At 42.8% G+C, this 22,107-nt stretch overlaps 1 protein-coding gene across 6 annotated transcripts in view; it reads right to left on the reverse strand.

Annotated features, from left to right (window-relative positions):
- The window catches only part of Ppp2r5c (protein phosphatase 2 regulatory subunit B'gamma), a 169,214-nt gene that overhangs the window by 118,098 nt on the left and 29,009 nt on the right, over positions 1 to 22,107 (reverse strand). For all 6 annotated transcript variants that reach the window (XM_045154873.1, XM_045154876.1, XM_045154874.1 and 3 more), the window contains one exon: positions 21,891 to 22,053. In XM_045154873.1, coding sequence (XP_045010808.1) covers positions 21,891 to 22,053 — 163 coding nt within the window. The remainder of the gene's footprint in view (positions 1 to 21,890; positions 22,054 to 22,107) is intronic.

Consider the following 22,107-nt stretch of genomic DNA (forward strand, 5'->3'; position numbering starts at 1 on the left):
AGTCCTGATTTGCAGAGTCCACATAAAACCAGATGCTGTGGTGGGCTCCTGGAAGCCCAGTGTGAGAAGGCAGAGGGAGGGAGAACAGGGAATTTCTCAAAAGCTGGCCACTGCAGCAGTGAACAAGAGACCCTGTTTTAAAACAGGGTGGAAGGCAAGAACCAACCTGAAAGTTGTCCTCTGACATCCACACATGTGCACCGTGGCACATGCCTGGCTACACTCACACATGTGAACTTGTGTATATACAAATACATACCAAAGAAAATTAGAACTAAAAATGAAAAAGAAAACCCCAAATAAATCCTTAGTGGATAGCACTCAAATCTGAAATCCCTTACTTTGTATTTTATCAAAAAATTAAACAACTGAAAAACATAAAATGTTATATATGATTCCTTCACAAAAACTAAAGAAAAATAAACATGCAAAGTTAATAGTACAAGTGATTATAAAAACATCAAGCCTTCAGGGTTTAAATGGTCTAGGTGATGAAAAAAGAGCTATGATGGTTGATAACTACAGGAAAAAGTATTTTTGCCTGTCAGATCAGCAGTGTGTTTTTATAAAATATATATACTTATTTATTTAACAGAGAGAGGGGGGAGAGAGGGAGGGGAAGAATGGGCACACCAGGGCCTCTAGCCACTGCAAACGAACTCCAGATGCATATGTCCCCTTGTGCATCTGGCTTACGTGGGTCCTGGGGAATCAAACTGGGATCCTTTGGCTTTGGCAGGCAAATGCCTTAACCACTAAGTCATCTCTCCAGCCAAACAGAATGTTTTTAAGTGATAATAACTTCAGACTGGCTAGAGGTATGATGGAGCCTCAACAACACATCTATAAACATTTTTCATCCTTTTCGAAATAATTTGGCACTATGCATGAGGTTGCTTTTCTAAGTAACATTACTTTAATTATCCGTTCTAGAAATGTAATGGCTGAGCACCATACTTAAAATATGTGTTTTTAAATTGTGATGAAATACAACACATAATGTAAAACTAGCTTTAACATTTGGTTGTGTGTGTGTGGTGTGTGTTACGTGTGATCTATGCATACACAGATGTGTGCCCCATGTGTGTGCATGTGGAGGCCACAGGAGAACATGGGTGCCCTTCTCTTACTACTCATCAGCATTTTTGCTCAAGACAGCATCTCTCTTTCAAGCTGGAGCTGCTGTCCACCAGGGAGCCCAGTGGCTCTCCAGCCCCACCTCCATGAACTAAGGTTACAGATACACGCAGCCATGCCTACCATTTATGTTGGTTTTGGGTAACTGAACTTGGCTGTGTCCTGTGAAGGGGCCCTTAAGGCACTTTTAACCACTGAGCTATCTCTTTTTTTGTTGTTATTTTTATTTATTTGAGAGTGACAGAGAGAGAGAGAGAGAGAGAGAGAGTGAGAGAGAGAGAGAGGGAGACAGAGGCAGAGGCAGAGGCAGATATAGAGAGAGAATGGATGCGCCAGGGCCTCCAGCCACTGCAAACGAACTCCAGATGCATGCGCCACCTTGTGAATCTGGCTTATGTGGGTCCTGGGGAATTGATCCTTGAACTGGGGTCCTTAGGCTTCACAGGCAAGTCCTTAACCACTAAGCAATCTCTCCACCCCATTGAGCTATACTTCAGCCCATCTGGACTATTTTTAAGTGTACAGTTCAGTGACAGGAAGTAGATACATATCCTTGTTGTGTGGGTTTTTTTTTAGGTCTATACTCTGAAGTAGAACTGCTGGATCACATAGCAATTTCACTTTTAATTTTTTTCTTGTGGGGGGGGGGATTTGAGGTAGGGTCTCACTCTAGCCCAGGATAATCTGGGATCACCAAGTGGTCTCAGGGTGGTCTCAAACTCACAGTGATCCTCCTACCTCTGCCTCCCAAGTGCTTGGATTAAAGATGTGTGCCACCATGCCCAGCTTACTTTTAATGTTTTGAAGAATAACATACTATTTTCACAGTGGTAGAAAATACTATTTATGTTCCCTCCAACAGTTCATAAAGGCTACAATTTCTCTATTCTTCAACATTTGTTTTCTTGTTTTTTGAACTATATCACTGTATTTCCCTAATGATTAGTTTCAATGCATGGGCATACTGGCCATTTGGAGAAATGTCTTAAGTCTTTCATCTACGTAGACCAGATTTTTGGTTGTTGCTCAGGTATAGGAGGTCTTTATGTAGTCTGAATATTAATCATTTGTTAGATAAAAGACTTGTAAATATTTCCTTCCATTCTTCTGCTGTTCATGTATCCTTGAAGGCACTATAGTTGTACATTTTGATTTAGGCCAATATATCTGTTTTCACTTGAGTTACTTGTATTTTTAGTGTTGTGTCCAAAATATTATTGTCAAACTGTCAGGAAGTTATTTCCATTTCCTTCAAAGAGTTTTTGGTTCCCACCATTTAGGATTTGATCCATTTGGATTTATTTCTTTACGTAGTGTAAGGTAAGGGCCCAATCCCCTTGTTCTTCATGTAGATTTACAGTTCCCAATACTTCTGTTGAAGAGACTTTTTCCTCATCGGTCATCGTGGAAAACCATGCTTGTCTGCACTGCTGCAGCCTGGCTGTTTAAACAGGTATGGCGCTGGGTCGAGGTCACTGGGGACACTGCTGACATCCTTCCATCTTGTGGTGCTTTCTTTAACTTCCTTCAGGAGTGTTTTGCAGCTCTCAGTGTACAAGGTTTTCAGCTCTTTGATAAAGTCCATTCCTAAGTATTTTATTCCTTTTGAGAATATAACATTTTATTTATGGGTCTAAATACTCTAAACTACCTTAATGTCAAAGGGATTGTCACACACTGTGAAATTTCACACATCCATTAAAAACACACATTTATAAATCAGAAATAGAAGTGAAAAACGTGGTGCATAATTTTCCAAAAACAGTGTGTAGAAAAAGAATCAAATTAAAAATGTCAATAATGGTCTTGTGTGGTAGGGTTATAGGCTACAGAGATTTCACTGTGTTTTTCAGCACTGCTAAAATAAGCCCCTGTTACTTTCATTAGAGTTAAAAGTTAACTATTTTAAAAAAAGAAATAGAGATTACAGCAGGGAAGGGCCCTAAGCAAATGTTTACTCCCTTTCATAGACCTAGGATGGGGATGTGATGGGAACCGAGGAGCTCTAGCACAAGACGGTGGTGGGTGAATGAGGCTGCACATGTCAACCGCATAAATACAAGTTGGCTGAAATCAGGAAGGAGACAGCAGAACCAGTGAGAGTGCTGACTCTGTCGCAAAGAATCATCTCAGATTGCCAGAACTCTTCACTGAGTCTGCCATCTTTTTTTTTGGTTTTTCGAGGTAGGGTCTCACTCCAGCTCAGGCTGACCTGGAATTCACTCTGTAGTCTCAGGGTGGCCTTGAACTCATGGTAATCCTCCTACCTCTGCCTCCTGAGTGCTGGAATTAAAGGCATGTGCCACACCCAGCTTGAGTCTGTCATCATTGCCAGGACTGTCCTTGTTCATCTGAGCAGTCAAGGGCCAACTGGTTGATGGGGTGGAGCTTTCTGCTCCGATGACGTCAGTGCTGGGCAAGTGCAGTCACAGGGGCTCGTCATACAGCTGCGTCACTTGTACAGCAGCAGGTTTTGTCACTGGCTCCAGAGGAGCTGGACAGAGGACAAAGCCTGGCATAGAGAAAGGGGCTGCCCTGGAGCCCCCGTCATCTGGAGAAGGAGCAACATGTGCCCCATCGTGCTGTACAGAAGCCAGTCATAAACAGATTACCCCCTCCACCCCGACTGCTGAGTGGAAGCAGCAAAAGCAGAAGCTGACCAGGATGCTACTAAGTTCCACTCAGCACAGGCCTAACACAGGCAGCAACAGTCACCATTCACTTCAACCACCACCACCAGCATCTGGGAAAGATCCCTTGGCTGCTATTTGGGGAGACAACAGACTCACAGAACCTTTGGCTCAGCTTCTTGACAGTGCCCAGGACCTGGGAGATCCCTGCCAGGGTACTGCAAGAGCCAACAGATGAAGCAAAGTGATACCACCCCTGATCTGAGCACCCTGCTCTCTTGCTGTACTTCACGTCGCTCTCCAGTAGGCATGAGTACAAGGGACAAGCTTGTGGTTCACCTTGAGTGCAGCCCTTCCTATGTGCGGAAGAAGACCTCAGCCACCCCGTGACCTGCCGCAGCAATGTTCCCCAGGCCCCCTGGGCTCGGGCACACAGTGAAGGCTGGAGGCTGGCCGGCTCAGCACAGTGGGCTTCCTACAGGAAATCACCACTAGAACTGTGGCTCTCCATGCAAACACAAGTATGGAATCTTTGTACTACATGGCAGCTAAGACCTGAAAAGAATTGCTCTTTGTTCTCTGGTCCCTTGATCATTGATTTATTCTCTATTTAAAAAGCAAACTGCCTATAAATATATCCCTCTTGTTTTATTTCAAGATACTATTTCTGAATAAAACTTTCCAATTTTGATTATAAATTCAACCAAAGGTTTTTGTTTTTGTTTCTAGAACCCACTCCAAGCAGATTTATGGGCAAATGAATTATGCTCATATTTTAGTAAAGACATTCTATAGCAATTAACAGAAAGGTGGTGTTCTGAACCCAGAGGTCTGTGGCACCAGAGCTGTAACACACTGGCCTCAGGCTGGTCAACACTGCTCTCAAAACCTGGGCACTGCCTGAGCATGGCTGGTGAAGAAGCATCCTTGTCTGGGAAGAAATCTAACTGAAAACTTTGGCTTCACTTGTAGTTCAAAATAGACTTCCTCAGACAGATCAAAGCTCCTAACACTCAGCTGCACTCAGAGACTGCCAGGGAAGTTGGCCTTCCAACAGCAAGGACAAAGGGACAGGCTCTGGTGGCCCTGTTGATCTGAGTCCTGCGAGTGACTAAACAGCGACAGTAAGTCCCTCTGTGGGGAACTGCCTAGCAAAGTGAGTTGAGGCAGCCAAGTAACACCTACCCCAGCTCCCAAGTGCAAGCCTGGATGTACTGTAAACCCCTGAAATTGGCCTAGGAAGCCTTTTGACCAAAGCAAATGCTCAGACCCTTCCTTGGCTCCTAGAAATACAGCAAAGCCCATGGAGTATATAGAAAGTATCCAAGAGCTTCCAGGTTGATTATTTTGTTTAGTCCACCTACAGTCTAGCAGCTCTGCAGTAATGAATTACTGCTGAGTAATCAATCTACTTTTCCAAGAACCCTGAGGTAGAGCAAGGCCCTGGGAACAACGAGGTGAGCTGTGCTGGGGCACCTGCAAGGTGACTCCACAGTAGTCCTGGGGAGTCTGAAGTGATGCGATATGGACAGGCAGAGCTGGGAGATCTTTTTATTCCTCAAGGGAAAGCATTGTGTTTCCCTGGCAGACACTGAATGGGTAACACAGACAGCAGCCCCTGCCCTCAGGGAGGGCTGAGACGACAGTTAGCATGAGCTGAGGTGGCATGCCTATGGGCTCTCCAGTTTGTGTCTCTGGTGGGGAATGGCCAACACAAACACTGGGGCCCAGCCTCAGAAGAGAGTGAAGTTTTGACACCTGCTGCTGCACAGGTGAGTCAAGGACATCCTGCTAAGTGAACTGCACCAGACAGAGGACAGACACCCCAGGGCTCCACTTATATGAGTCCCACGGAGCTGTCAAATGGTAGTGATGGAAAAGTAGAGTGGAAGCTGGGCATGGTGGCGCACACCTTTAATTCTAGCACCTAGGAGGCAGAAATAGGAGGATCACTATGAGTTCAAGGCAAGCCTGAAACTACAAAATGAATTCCAGGTCAGCCGGGGCTAAAGTGAGACTCTATCTCAAAAAGAAAAAAAAATTCAGTGGAGACTACCAGAATGTGGGAAGAAGGGTGTCTTGCTGGTCCATGGGGCAGTATTTGGGTAGACAGTGGTGATGGGTTTACATTTGGTACATGAATGTACCAAACACTAAACTGCACTTGTGAATGGTTAAAATGATACATGTGTGATTAACTTAAGCACAATTAGAGCAAGAAGATACTAGGGAAGTTCAGGGATGCTTGGCAGGAGCAGGAGACCATGGGTGGCCTTTGGGGAAAGCAGGCACCGTCTGGAGTCAGGTCTCCGCTGGAGGAGCCAAGCGGAATGTGGAGGCCCACGGAATACTGCACATATGCATATGTATGCACACATGCATGAGATAGCCGAATTCAAGATGTCAGGAGAAATCCAGGTAGGTGTTCAGAAGGCCTGAACTAAACACAGGAAACGTGAAAAGGTGCTGACAGGTAGAAAGTACACCCCAGGGTGCCACCTGGAGCCTGAGGCTGACCCCTGGAGTAGCACCAGGGAGGGGTGTGTAGAGGAGGACCATATGCAGGCTGGCTGGCTGTAGGCTCAGCAGGTCTTTACTTATGGGACAGTCCTGGCTGCACCTGCCTTGCTAGACTCGTGTTAGGGATCAAGAGAAGACAGAATGAAAGCAGTGACAGAAGAAAGTAGGAAGTAGGAAGGATGCAGGAAAGCAGAGGCTCCGGAATGAGGTATGCATCCTGGCGGCTTTCTCATCCTCCATTTTTATTATTCTTTAACAAACATGCAAGAAGCTAAACCTTCTATAAGTATATGCATGATTCACTTTTCGCATGTGCAATTTGTATGGGGTATGTGCGGCTATGCACATATATGTGCAGATGCACATGTTCTATGTGCAGGCAAAGGCCAGAAGGGAGTGCCAGGAGTCCTTCCTCTACCGCTCATCCACATACTACCTTGAGACACTCTGAACAGGAAATTGTTGTTCAAGAGTTCTGGCAATTTTAGCTGGGCATGGGGGCGCACACCTTTAAACCCAGCACTCGGGAGGCAGAGGTGGTTGGATCACCATGAGTTCAAGGCCACCCTGAGACTACACAGTGAATTCCAGGTCAGCCTGGGCTAGAGTGAGACCCTACCTCGACAAACAAAAAAAAGATGGCAGACTCAGTGAAGAGTTCCGGCAGTCTGAGATGATTCTTTGACAGAGTCAGCACTCTCACTGGTTCCGTTGTCTCCTTCCTGATTTCAGCCAACTTGTATTTATGCAGTCAATAGGATTAAAGATGTGAGTCAATATATACCCTTAGGGACTTTGACTTTGTTAGATTATCTGTTTGTTTTAATCTCCACTCTTGCATAAGTACTCTGTACTCGTTTTGAGTGTATATACTGCTCAGTTAAATTTTAGAATTCACCTATACTTTGCTCCCCCCAGCCTACTTGCATACCAGGCAAACTCAACACCTAGGGTCACTTCTGGCGTTATTCTGGGGGGAGGGAGGGGCTCGAGGTAGGGCCTTACTCTAGCCCAGGCTGACCTGGAAAAAACAACCATACTCAAATACTAATTAACACAAGAGAGCAAAGGCAAAACTTGAAGAACTAAAAAAAAAAGGCAAAAATAAATACATACCTTTCAATAATATCTTTTAATATCAATGGCCTCAATGTTCCAACCAAAAGACATAGGTTTGCAGACTGGGTTAAACAGCAGGATCCTTCAATTTGTTGCCTCCAAGAAACTCACCTTTCTACAAAGGATGGACATTATCTTAGGGTGAAAGGCTGGAAAACGGTGTTTCAAGAAAACGGGACTAGCAAATAAGCAGGGGTTGTGATTCTAATATCTGACAAGATAGACTTCAGTCCAACATTAGTTAGGAAAGATAAGGAAGGTCACTTTATATTGATTAAAGGCATATTCTAACAGGAGGACATTACAGTCCTAAATATATATGCACCTAACATGGGGGCTCCCAACTTCATCAAACAAATGCTATTAGAACAAAGGTCACAGATAACACAAAACACAGTTGTAGTTGGTGACTTTAACACCCCACTCTCATCAATTGACAGGTCATCCCAGCAAAAAATAAACAGAGAGACATCTGGATTAAATGAGGTCACAGAAGAAATGGACCTAACAGATATATACAGGACATTTTATCTAAATGCTGCAGAATACACATTCTTTTCAGCAGCACATGGAACATTCTCTAAAATAGACCATATATTAGGACACAAAGCAAATCTTAAAAAATACAGGAAAACTGAAATAATTCCTTGCATTCTATCTGATGACAATGGAATCAAACTACAAATCAACAGCAAGAAAAGCTATGCAGCATACACAAAATCATGGGAACTAAACAGTACATTACTAAATGATGAGTCAATGAAGAAATCAAGAAGGAAATCAGAGAACACAACATACCAAAATCTTTGGGACACAATGAAGGCAGTCCTAAGAGGGAAATTTATAGCTTTAAGTGCCTATATTAAGAAACTAGAGCGGTCTCAAGTAAATGACCCAATGCTTTACCTTAAATCCTTGGAAAAAGAAGAACAAGACAAATTGAAAATCAGTAGACAGGAAGAAATAATAAAGATTAGGGCAGAAATTAATGAAATAAAAACCTAAAAAAACAAAAACAAAGAATCAATGAAACAAAGAGTTTGTTCTTTGAAAGGATAAACAAGATTGATACACCCTTAGCAAATTTGACCAAAAGAAAGAGAGAAGAGACACAAATTAATAAAATTAGAGATGAAAAAGGCAGCATCACAACAAATACCAGAGAAATTTAAAAAAAAATCATAGACATACTAAAAAACATATACTCCACTAAGTATGAAAATCTGAAAGAAATGGATGATTTTCTTGATTTATATGACCTACCTAAATTAAATCAAGATGAGATTAATCATTTAAATAGACCTATAACAAGTACGGCGACCAAGCAGTTATCAAAAATCTCCCAACTCTAAAAAGTCCAGGCCAAATGAGCCATCAGGTGCAATAGTGGCACGTCTGTCATGGTAGAAACCAACTGCCCTGTAACTGGACTGGAGGCCTGTTCCATGGGAGGGAATACATCCCTGATACTGAAAACCTAAAACAGGGGTAGTCATGAGCCCTAGGGGTGTAACATCTGCTGCTGTTTGGCTAAATGTATACATAGGCTTTATCCAAGAGATGCAGGGATGGTTCAACCTATGCATATCAATAAATGCAATATACTATATAAATGGGCTGAAGGACAAAAATCACATGATCATCTCAATAGATGCAGAAAAGACATCTGACAAAATCCAACATCCCTTCATGGTAAAATTCCTAAAGAAACTGGGAACAGAAGGAACATATCTCAACATCATAAAGGCTATTTACGACAAACCTATAGGCAACATTATACTAAATGGAGAAAAACTTGAAGCATTTTCACTAAATTCAGGGACAAGGATGTTCATTGTGCCCACTTTTATTTAATATTGTATTGGAAGTCTTAGCTGTAGCAGTAAGGCAAGAGACACAAATAAAAGTGATACAAATTGGAAAGGAGGAGATCAAACTGTTATTAGCAAATGACATGATTCTATACATAAGGGACCCTAAAGATTCTGCCAGCAAACTTTTAGAGCTGATAAACACTTAACAATGTAGCAAGATACAAAACTGACACACAGAAATCAGTAGCCTTCCTATATAACAACAAACATGCTAAGGATGAAATCAGGGAAACACTCTCATTCACAACTGCCTCAAAATAAAGAAAGAAAGAAAGTACCTTGGAAAAAACCTAACCAAGGAAGTGAAGGATCTCTACAATGATAATTTTAAAACACTCAAGAAAGGAATTGCAGAAGACACCAGGAAATGGAAAGACATCCCATGTTGTACCAAAAGCAATCTGGACATTTAATGCAATCCCCATTAAAATTCCAATGGCATTCTTCACAGAAATAGGAAAAACAATCCTAAAATTCATTTGGAAGCACCAAAAAAAAAAAAAAAAGCCCTTGTACAGCCAAAACAATTTTGAGCAACAAAAATAGGCTGGCAGTATCACCATACCTGGTTTTAACCTGTATTACAGAGCCACTATAACAAAAACAGCATGATACTGGCACAAAAAACCACTATGTAGATCAATGGAACAGAATAGAGGACCCATATATAAATCTAAGCAGCTATAGCTGTCTGATTTTTGTTGTTGTTGTTTGTTTGTTTGTTCTTTTGAGGTAGGGTTTCACTCTAGCCCAGGCTGACCTGTAATTCACTATATAGTCTCAGGGTGGCCTTCAACTCACAGCAAACCTCCTACCTCTGCCTCCTGAGTGCTGGGATTAAAGGTGTGTGCTACCACATCCAGCTTAGCTATCTGATTTTTCACAAAAATGCCAAAAATATTCACTGGAGAAAAGATAGTGCTGGGACAAACAGATATCTACATGTAGAAGGATGAAAATAGATTCTTATCTCTCTCCATTCATAAGAATCAAGTCCAAATAGCTCAAATACCTTAATATCAGAACTGAAACTCTAAAATTGCTGGAGGAAAACATAGGAGAAACCCTTCAACATATTGGCCTGGACACTGAGTTTCTGAATATAACCCCAATTGCTCAGGAAGTAAAACCACTAATCAACCACTGGGACCTCATGAAATTAAAAAACTTTAAAAATTTTTTTATTTTATTTATTTGAGAGTGACAGACAGAGAGAGAAAGAGGCAAAGAGAGAGCGGGGGGGGGGGGGGGAGAATGAATGGGTGCGCCAGGGCTTCCAGCCACTGCAAACGAACTCCAGACACATGTGCCCCATTGTGCATCTGGCTAATGTGGGTTCTGGGGAATGGAGCCTCGAACCTGGGTCCTTAGCTTCACAGGCAAGCACTTAACCACTAAGCCATCTCTCCAGCTCTGAAAAGACTTTTGTACAGCAAAGAACACTGTGAATAGAGCAAAGAGGACATTTACAGAATGGGAGAAAAAGTCTCTGCCAGGTATACATCTCACAAAGGATTAATATCCAGGATATACTAAGAATTGAAAAAACTGATTAGAAAAATCAAACAATCCAGTGGAAAAAAAATCAAACAATCCAGTGAAAAAAATGGGCCATGGACCTAATAGAGTTCTCAAAAGAAGAAATGCAGATGGCATATAAACATCTACAAACATGTTCTGCATCCTTAGCCATCAGGGAAATGCAAATTAAAACTACTCTGAGATTCCATGTCACTCCTGTCAGAATGACTATCATCAAGAAAACAAATGATAATAAATGTTGGCGAGGATGTGGAAAAAGAGGAACCCAGCCACACTGTTGGTGGGAATGTAATCTGGTAAAGTCATCGTGAAAGTCAGTGTGGAGGTTCCTGAGATAGCTAAAAATAGATCTACCATATGACCCAGCTACACCCCTCCTAAGGACTCTACCCACCACCTTAGAGATAACTGCTCATTCATGTTTACTTCTGCTCTATTCACAATAGCTAGGCCATGGAACCAGCCTAGATGTCCCTCAACAGATAATGAAGATGTGGTACATTTATACAATGGAATTCTATTTAGTGGTAAATAAAAATGAAATTATGAAATTTGCAGGGAAATGGATGGATCTAGAAAGGATTATACTTAGTGAGGTAACCCAGGCCCAGAAAGTCAAACCTGTGTGAGTTGGAATACAAGTCAATAGCAGAGGCAGTAAGCTAGAAAGGGGCTATAAAGGAGAAGGAAGAACTTATGGGGAACAGTATTGTATATACGCAAGGAGATGAGCAGACGACTGGGGTGCAGTGGCTTAGGTGAGGTCAGGGGAGGGAATGAGTAAACAAAGGGTGGGAGGAGTTAATCAAAATTTAAGATGCTAAGAATAAACCACATGGAAACCTACTTCTTTGGATAATGGCATACCCAGAAGCCACAGATTATTACTAGAAAAATTTCAGTGTAAGGGATGTGGAGAAAGGAACCCTTCTACACTATTGGTTGGAATGTCAGTGTTGGTGGGAATGTTAACTGGTACAGCCATTGTGGAAATCAGTGTGGAGGAAACTAGTGATTTGTTGGTCAGGGAGGCCCCTGATGCCCCCAAAATATTACAGGCCATTTCTAAGGCTCTTGGTTTCCTACCAGAACTAGATGGTAAGACCCTACTACTAAAGACTCCACATGCTTGGGTACAGGTTACTAAGATATCAAGTTGTAGCTGAGCTGAAGACTCCTCCCTGGGGGCCAGCTGACAGAAAGCTGGAAAAAGCTATGCTGCATGTAGCACTACAGGAGAGAGGCCATAGACGGTGGTAAATAGCAGTGGACATTGCAAGCCTCAAGAGTGGCCAGCCAGGCCCAATGTGCCAGCTGGTATAACAGTGGTATATCTGTTACGGGGGGGGGGGGCAACCACTCTCTAATTGGACTGGAATTTCATTCCACAGGAGGGAATACGTGCCTGATACTGAAAACCTAGTCAAAAGCCTATGGCTGGGGAGGTTACAAGCCCTGCCATTATACCCACCAAACTGCCCTGTAAGCACTTTTTTAAATGTTTATATCCATATATTAATGCTACTCTCACTTTTGGTTAGAAAAGCTTCTCTTTTCAGATGGTAGTGACCACTGAGGTGAATCAAAAGTTACCCTAGTGCTGAGAATAAATGACAGTGGAGTGTTCAGCACTGAGATATCTCTATCATACCTTCCAAGGCTCAGGGTCCATTGTAGAAGAGGTGGAGGAAGAATGTAAGAGCCAAAGGAAGGACAGGACTCCTTATAATGCAATCTTCCAGACACAAAATGATCCTGTTATCTAGGACCTCACAGTACCTGGCACTACCTACAGAAGATCTTCATTAAAGGAAGAAACAATGATGAGGTCAAAATAAAAGAGAGACTAATTGAGGAGGGGGAGGTGGTGTAATGGAGGGGAGATTTGTGAGGGGGGAAAGTGAGGGAGGGGAAGGAATTATCATGGTTTATTGTCATGGCAGCTGCCAATAAAAAACAAACAAACTATAAAAAAAGAGCAACAAAGAGTGACATCATCTTCATGCAGAGGTGATCTAACTAGACACTTGAACCCCCAAAAGAAGTAAAAAATACTGCAAAGAGTAGGGCAACTCAGCAAAGAAGTATGGGATCAAAGCAAGGATCAAAAATCAATATGAATGGGCTGGAGAGATGGCTTTGCGGTTAAGCACTTGCCTGTGAAGCCTAAGGACCCCGGTTCGAGGCTCGGTTCCCCAGGTCCCACGTTAGCCAGATGCACAAGGGGGCGCACGCGTCTGGAGTTCGTTTGCAGTGGCTGGAAGCCCTGGCGCGCCCATTCTCTCTCTCTTCCTCTATCTGTCTTTCTCTCTATGTCTGTCGCTCTCAAATAAATAAATAAAAATTTAAAAAAAAAAAAAAAAATCAATATGAATACAATTGCTTACAGGACACATGGAAACCTTATTTACAACAGCACCAACAACAGACTGACCATTCACTTAGTAAGAAAGGTGCACAACCCACTTAGGGGAACTGAAAAACATCTCTGGAGGATGTAAAAGTGGCCTTAGAAAGAAGAAAGACATAGTGAATTCCTAAATAAGAATGCAAATGCCAGCCAGGCCATGCATGGCTTCACATAGTATTTCTAAAAGTCCAAAGACTTCTGAACTCAAACCTCTGCAACACAGTCCTTTGGATAAGAGACTGACTGCCATGCTAATAGATATCAGCTACGCCGGGTGTAGTGGCGCCTGCCTTTCAGCCCAGCACTCCTAGTTTGAGGCCACCCTGACACTACACAGTGAATTCCAGGTCAGCCTGAGCTAGATTGACAAAACAAAAACAAAACAATAGAAAAAAAAAATTAAAAAGAATGCAAATACCACCACAGGCCAACCCTTCCTTGGACCTTTTTCTTGTGGTGCTAGGGGTAAAAGCCAGGGCCTTGTGCCTGTAGGCAAGTGCTCAACCACTGAGCCATAATCCCAGCTCCATCCCTTGAAATATTTTTTAAAATTTAATGGGACTCAATGAAAATATCAATAACGTCACAATGAGATGAGTCAATTCAAAGTTCCAATTGTCTGCAACAGTGACATTATTAATATTGCAATTGTTTTAGCAGAATATATAGACACAATTACACCAATAAATGGTAGACAAAATTATGAAAATCCAAAACCAGGGCTAGGGCAATAACTCAGTAGTTAACGGCACTTGCTTGAAAAGATTGCTGGCCCAACTTCAATTTCTCAGCCACCCATATAAGGCCAGATGCAAAAAGTGGAGCAAGTGTCTGGTGTTCATTTGCAGTCAAGAGACCTGTGTGAGTGTACACAAGCAATAAATAAGAAATAACAAAGAAATAAAATCTAGCTGGGCATGATGTACCAGTATTTGGGAGGCTGAGATAGAAGAATCACCATGAGTTTGAGGCCAACCTGGTGTTACAGAGTGAGTTCCAGGTCAGTGGGGGCTAGAATGAGATTCTACCTCAGGGCTGGAGAAATGGCTCAGTGGCTAAGGTGCTTGCCTGCAAAGCATAAGGACCCTGGTTCGATTACCCAGTACTCAAGTAAAAGCCAGATGCACAAGGTAGAGTGGCTAAAGGCCCTGGTGTGTCCATTTACACACACACTCACTCTCCCTCTTTCTCTCTATCATAAATAAATAAATAAATAAATAAATAAATAAATAAATAAATAAAATATTTTTAAAAAAGAGACTCTACCTCAAACAAATCCAAAAAAGCAAAACATTTTTTTTAATTATGGGCTAGAGAAATGGCTTAGCAGTTAAGGCATTTGAGTGCAAAGCAAAGGATCCCGGTTGGACTCTCCAGGACCCACATAAGCCAGATGCACAAAGGGGTGCATACATCTAGAGTTTGTCTTCAGTGGCTGGAGGCCCTGGCACATCCATTCTCTCTCTCTCCCCCTTTCTTTCTCTTAAATAAATAAAGTTTAAAAAATCCAAGAGAAAGTAAAAACATTGTAAAATTTCAACTGGAAATATCAAATGAATGTTTGATTTCTAACACTTTATACTCTAGTTCCCTCCATTGAAGGCACTTAAAAATAACGTCACTCTAGTAGCAGTGAGCACCTGTGCTACTCAGATTTCGGTCTCTAATGGCACTCCTCAAGGGAAGGAACCAGGGTTCCTTTAAACATGGCTAAGATTGGGTTGGGGCAAGTAAAGTACAAATATGTCAGAAATCAAGGAACCAAGGGGCTAGAAAGATAGCTCAGCAGTTCAGGCATTTGCCTGCAAAGCCTAAGGACCCAAGTTTGACTTCCCAGTACCCATGTAAAGCCAGATGTACAAGGTGGCGCATGCATCTGGAGTTTTGTTTGTGGGGGCTGGAGGCCCTGGCATAACCATCCTCTTTCTCTCTCTCAAATAAATAAATTAAATCTAAAATAAAAGAAATTAAGGAATCAAAATTAATGTGGATATGTCAAAAATACAAAGAAGTCAGCCCAAAGGGTACCTGAAAGTTGACATGATGCATTGATTTTTAAATATTCTTATTTGCAATGGGGGGAAAAGAGGGAGAAAGCATGAGAGAGACAGACAGATAGACAGACAGAGGGAGGGAGGGGGACAGAGGGAGGGAGGGAGAGGGAGAGAGAGAATGAGAATAAATGAGTGTGCCAGGGTCTCTAGCCAGTGCAAAAGAACTCCAGATACATGTGCCACTTTGTGCATCTGGCTTTACATGGGTACTGGGGAAACAAACCCAGGTCGTTAGGCTTTGCAGACAAGCACCTTAGATGCTGAGCCATCTCTCTAGCCCTGAAATTGTGCATTTTAACATCAGGAAGAAAAACAAACTCAAAGATGTTAAAATCAAAAGCAGTACATTAGGCCATAGTAACGTTCATAAAGAGACTGGAGTTGTCACCAGCAGAGGGAACTGTGCCCATCCTGCCTTTCCAGCAGGAGCTGTTCTTCATCAAACGGATCAACTGGGCGAGAATAAAGAATGTCAGATTAACTGGTGTAACTGCCGACTAGGGCAAGGATTATCAGTGCTGCTTCAAACATTAGTTTATGGCCCACTGGGGAATTCATGTTGGCAGGATGCCAAAGTATACTTCACACAGGATTACTACCACTACCACTTTGTGAATCGCAAAGAGGGATGTAATGGAGAACAATCTGTCATCATTCTCATTTGGTGGTAAAATGTAGCCTCACTTCTAACAGGCCACCAGAGATTATGCATTTCCCACAATGTGGAGCCGTCTCCTGAGTTACACAGCAGCACCTCTGATATATTCCAGCCAAAAGCGATGTTCACCTGCAGGAACCACAGGGGTGAGCGGGACGCTGAGCAGAACAACTGGCCTGGCTATTAAGTCGATGTCATGGCTTAAGGGGAAGCTCAGACTGCCAAATGTCTAGCAAGAGATACCCACAAGAGTCTTGGGTAAAAAGAAAGCTGTGGGCTGGAGAGATGGCTTAGCAAGGTGCTTTCCTGCAAAGCCAAAGGACCCAAGTTCAATTCCTCAGTACCCACATAAAGCCAGATGCACAAGGTGGCACATGCATCTGGAGTTTGTTTCCAGCAACCAAAGGCTCTGGCGTGCCCATTCTCTCTATATATCTGCCTCTTTCTCTCTCAAATAAATAAAAATTTTTTTTAAAAGAGAAAAGAAATTCCTGTTGAGCGTGTTTGCAGTCTAGGCTGCGAGTTACGTAAAGCATTTGAGCAGCAGGTCCAGCACATCACAAGAGCAAGCGCTCAGGAGGAAAGACGTCTCGGACAAAACGTCCCGACTCAGCCTTAAAAATCTGCTACGGCTGGAGAGATGGTTCAGAAGTTAAGACCATTTTCTGTGCAAGCAGGAGGTGGCCTGACCAACCACTGGAGTCCAGTCATTGTTTATGTGAGACCCACGTGCATCTGGAACCCCAGTCTTGTGGGGGAGCAGAGACCAGAAAATCCCCAAAGCTTGTGAAAAAATGACAACCTCCAGGATCAGTAAGGGACACTGGCTCATATAAGAATAGGCAGAAATGGGCTGGAGAAATGGCTTAGCAGTTAAGCGCTTGCCTGTGAAGCCTAAGGACCCCGGTTCGAGGCTCGGTTCCCCAGGTCCCATGTTAGCCAGATGCACAAGGGGGCGCACGCGTCTGGAGTTCGTCTGCAGAGGCTGGAGGCCCTGGTGCCCATTCTCTCTCCTTATCTTCCTTTTTCTCTCTCTGTTTGTCGCTCTCAAATAAATAAATAAAAATAAAAAAAGAATAGGCAGAAATGCAATGGGAATGGGATGCCCACATTTAGTTCCAGCCACCAGACATAGTTGAGTACATGGGGCACTGCATGGACACCTACATATATGTAACAACACACACATACAAATAAAAAAAAAAGAAAAACATCATAGTGAATTCCAGCTTAGCCTGGGCTAGAACCAGACCATAACTCAAAAAGCCACAAAAAAAAAAAAAGGTAGAGAGCAAATAAGGAAGATAACTGGTATTGATCTCTGGCCTCCACATAAGAACACATAAGCACATGTGATTACACATTCACATACACAAATACATGTATGAACACACATACACACATGAATGCGCACATACACCTTTACACATATATACACACATATGAATGCACATACATACATTCATAAACATCACACATAATATACTTGTGAAAAAGCTAAAAGATAAGGCTTGAGTGATGGCTTAGTGGTTAAGGAGCTTACCTGGGAAACCTAAGGATCCAGGTTCAATTCTCCAGTACCCACATAAGCCAGATGTGGTGCATGTGTCTAGAGTTCATTTGCAGTGGCTAGAGGCCCTACCATGTCCATTCTCTTTCTTTTTCTATATCCCTCCCTCCTTCCTTCCCACTCTCTCTCTCTCAAATAAATAAATAAATGTTTTAAAAAAGCTAAAAGGGTGAACCCAATATGTAACTTGATAAAAAGACTAAAAGAGATATGATAATTAAAATAAAAGTAGCAATGAATGATCCTGAGCAGAAGTAGAACAGTTGGGATGAAGAAATGGCTTAGTGGTTAAGCGTTTGCCTGTGAAGCCTAAGGACCCCGGTTCAAGGCTCAATTCCCCAGGACCCACGTTAGCCAGATGCACAAGGAGGCACACGTGTCTGGAGTTCATTTGCAGTGGCTGGAGGCCCTGGTGTGCCCATTCTTTCTCTCTGTTTCCAAATAAATAAATAAAAATAAAACACTGAAAAAGAAATAGAACAGTCAACAGAAGAGAGATGAACTCCTAAGTACATAGAACCACAGATGTGGAAGAGATAGAAGGAGTCACTAAGCAGTGCCCTGGGATGGTTATGGTGTGGTATAAATGGATCCACCATGGAAGGAAGGCACAGACTGTCACAGAGACAGCAGAGATAGCTCTAAGGCAACCTACCCTAGTTCATGAGCACAGATGTCATTGTACATGTTACAGTTTCTGAAATCCAGAAGCATCAGTCCTGTGGACACATGTGGCAAAGAAGAACACATCTTGGGTCTGATAATATAGTACAGTATAAAAACAAGCAAAAAAAAAAGAGAGAGAGAAAAGCGAAGGGCCAACTTCATTCAATACATTTAAAGCAAAAATGCTTAAGAAAATCAGTAAACAGAATCATGCATATATGGCATCTGGAAAGGCTTGGCAGCCATGCTCACCCTGGTGCAGCCACACCTAGTCTGCACTGCTGCTGTGTGGATCCTGGACATCAGCCATTAAAAAAGAAAGATCAAGCCAGGTGTGGTGGTGCACACTTTAAATCCCAGCACTCGGGAGGCAGAGGTAGGAGGATTGCCATGAGTTCGAGGCCACCCTGAGACTACATAGTGAATTCCAGGTCAGCCTGGGCTAGAGCGAGATCTTCCCTTGAAAGACAAAACAAACAAATGAAAAAAAAAAAAAAGGAAAGAAAGATATCATGTCCCCAAACTGAGGCCACTCTACGTTAAATGAAACAATGCTGAGGCCACTTGCTAAAACAGAAGAAACAGGATGCTTGCTATACCCACTGCTATCTGCTTAATTGGTCCTGGCTAGTCACAATGACTTAGTATGTATTAGTATAAATATGAGGAATATCAAAGACTTAATAACCAATGACAGGGCTATATTGGCAGCTTCTGTTAAAGAATTACTAAGATTAGACCTGGAGAGACGGCTTAGCAGTTAAGTTAAGGCGCTTTGCCTGTGAAACCTAAGGACTCAAGTTCGACTCTCCAGGTCCCACGTAAGTAAGACACACAGTGACACAAGTGCACAAATGTCACATATGCACACGGGGATGCATACATCTGGAGTTTGACTGCAGTGGCTAGAGGCCCTGGCATGCCAATTCTCTTCCCCTGTTGCATAAAATAAAAAGGTCAGTCTGTTGGGCTTGCCTCAAAAAAAAAAAAAAAAAGAATTACTAAGATTAATGAGAAAAGTTGGTAAGGTGATGATAGCATAAGAAAATGTTTAAAGGGCAGGAGAGTTGCTCAGTGGTTAAGGCATTTGCTTGCAAAGTCTGCCAGCCGGGTTCCATTCCCCAGTACCCATGTAAAGCCAGGCACACAAAGTGGTGCATGTGTCTGGATTTTGTTTGCAACAACAAGAGGCTCTGGTGTACCCACATTCGTTTTCTGTCTCAAATAAATAAATAATAAAACTAAAATGTTTCAAAGCCAAATATTTTTTAAAATTTATTTTATTTATTAGAGACAGGGAGAGGGAGAGAGAGAGAATGAGAGAGAGAATGGGTATGCTAGGGCTTCCAGTCACACTGCAAACAAACTCCAGACACATGTGCCTCCATGTGCATCTGGCTTACGTGGGACCTAGAGAATCAAATCTGGATCCTTAGGCTTCACAAGCATGTGCCTTAACCTCTAAGCCATCTCTCCAGCTCAAAGCCAAATATTTTACAGCTTGCTTTCAGAAGTTCAACAAGGACCAATTTGAAGCAGAAATGGGGAAATTATATGCAGAGCTACTTACAAGAGTGACTATACAGTATTCAAGAAAAACCCCAATGGATAGGTAGAGGTTTATGAGAAAACCAAAATATTTTCTCTAGAAAAAAAAATCAGGGGGGACTGGAGAGAAGGCTTAGTGGTTAAGATGTTTGCCTGCAAAGCCAAAGGACCTTAGTTTGACTCCCCAGAACCCATGTAAGCCAGATGCACAAAGTGGCGCATGCATCTGGAGTTTGTTTGCAGTGCTGGAGGCCCCAGTGTGCCCATTTTCTCTCTCTGTCTGCCTCTTTCTCTCCCTCATTCTCTCAAGTAAATAAATAAATAAATTTTGGGCTGGGGAAATGGCTTAGTGGTTCAGGCATTTGTCTGCAAAGCCTAAGGACCCTGGTTCCATTCAGGACCCACTTAAGCCAGATGCACAAGGGGGAGCATGCATCTGGAGTTTGTTTGCAGTGGCTGGAGGCCCTGGTGTGCCCATTCTTTCTCTCTGCCTCTTCCTCTCTCTCTCAAATAAACAAACAAAATATTAAAAAATAAATAAAAACAGGACTTAGAAAAATAGTGTAGAAGGACCATCTTCCTAGAAGGGAGGAAGGGACCACAAAAGTGCCAGTCTTCTCCGAGTTAATATGGAACTTACATGTAATGTCAATACCTATTTTTTCTATCTCGACAATACTTCAGCCCATCTACAGAAGTATTTTAGAATAGCTGAGAAAAACCTGTCACATAAGGGCAGGGAGAGGAACTGGCTTGGCTGAAGGAAATGGAGGTGGGAAGCAGCAAGCAGAGGACAGTAATGGCTGAGGATGAGGCTTCTGCACAGAGCTCCTGAAGAAGTCAAGCTTCAGAGACAGGAAGCACCCAAGCCTGTGCTGACACCTTCCTGTGCATGAGAGGGACAAGACACACCTGTGACCTGTGGGACAGGAAGGCTGAGTAACAGTACTGCAGTTCCTCTTCCATCCTAGACTGCCCTATCACTATGACTTGGCCTACTGAGGGCTCCAGAAGGAGAAGTCACATGCATGTGTCCTACCACTGGGATGTTGAGTCCAGGAGAGGAAGGCTTTCGGTCTATACAGCACTATGGCTCCTAGAACAGACCATGTTCGCAGGTATGCTGCACTTTGTCCCTCAGGCACATCTGCACCCAATGGGGCTATGTCCTGCAATAGGAAGGTGCTGGGAAAACAGCTAGAAAGAAGACAAACTTCCTGCTTTCACTGACTTACTACTCAATGGAAATTTGTTATAAAAGATCCATTATTATAAACCTCAGGTATGAAAAATGTTTAGTGTGCCAAGTCTTGTATTTTAGGGTCCTTACATTAAGAACTTTAGGAATCTTAACCCATTTTCTTTGATAGTCTTAAGTAATTCAACCTCAAATCTCCTAAAGGAAGCTCCGAGGGACTGAGACCCCTCAGGCGGCAGGGTAGCTATACCATTTGGGGGGAGCTGCCAGCAGAGAGCAGTAGAATGTGACTACTCTCAAAGCAGGAGCCCAGCTGGAAGCAGGCTCCCAGTGACTCCAGCAAAGAGCGGCCACACGCTCTACAGAGCGGACTTCCTTCGTCAACACCTGGAGGGGACAGCCGGCCGGAACTTTTACAATGATTTCATATAACTCTTGACTGCTAGAGGTCTGAGGCGAAGAAAATTATTTGAAAGAAAAACTGGCTAGCTCACTTAAAACTGATGTGAAAAAAATGTAAATTTTTCTTTTTTAATGTATATGCCTATAATACATTAAATTATTGGGTTTTTTTGTTTTTCTGGTTTTTTTTTTTGCTTGTTTGTTTCGAGGTAGGGTCTCACTGTAACTCAGGCTGACCTGGAATTCACGATGTAGTCTCAGGGTGGCTTTGAACTCACGGTGATCCTCCTACCTCTGCCTTCCAAGTACTGGGATTAAAGGCATGCACCACCATGTCTAGCTAAGTTATTGGGTTTTTTAATCTTCAAAACCCTGAAATTTAAAATGTTAGTCAGCAAAACTGATGGTATTTAATCTAAAACAAACAAACCTCAGTGAAGGAAAAAGTAACTGACGGTAAAATATAAACAAAGGAAGAAGAAGCTGGGACACCACTCAAATATCAAATGCTCCTTTCCCCCAAATAACCCGCTTTCACCTTTAAAGTACAAGAAAGAATCACCTTTCAGGGACGGGAGCTTCTGCAGTTCTCGGTTGTTGGCGGCGGAGCGCGCGGGGTTGGGCCGCTTCTCTTTCTTCGCGGCGGCCGCGGGCTGAGGGGCTGGCACTTTTGTTTTCGAAGACGACGGGGTAGCCACGAGGCTGTTTCTCCTGCTGGGTATTTGCTTTCAAAATAAAACAAAAAGCAAGTAACTATGCAGAATGGGTGCTCTGTAGCC

This window comes from Jaculus jaculus, chromosome 7, assembly GCF_020740685.1.
Source record: "Jaculus jaculus isolate mJacJac1 chromosome 7, mJacJac1.mat.Y.cur, whole genome shotgun sequence".
In the NCBI taxonomy this organism is placed as follows: domain Eukaryota; kingdom Metazoa; phylum Chordata; class Mammalia; order Rodentia; family Dipodidae; genus Jaculus; species Jaculus jaculus.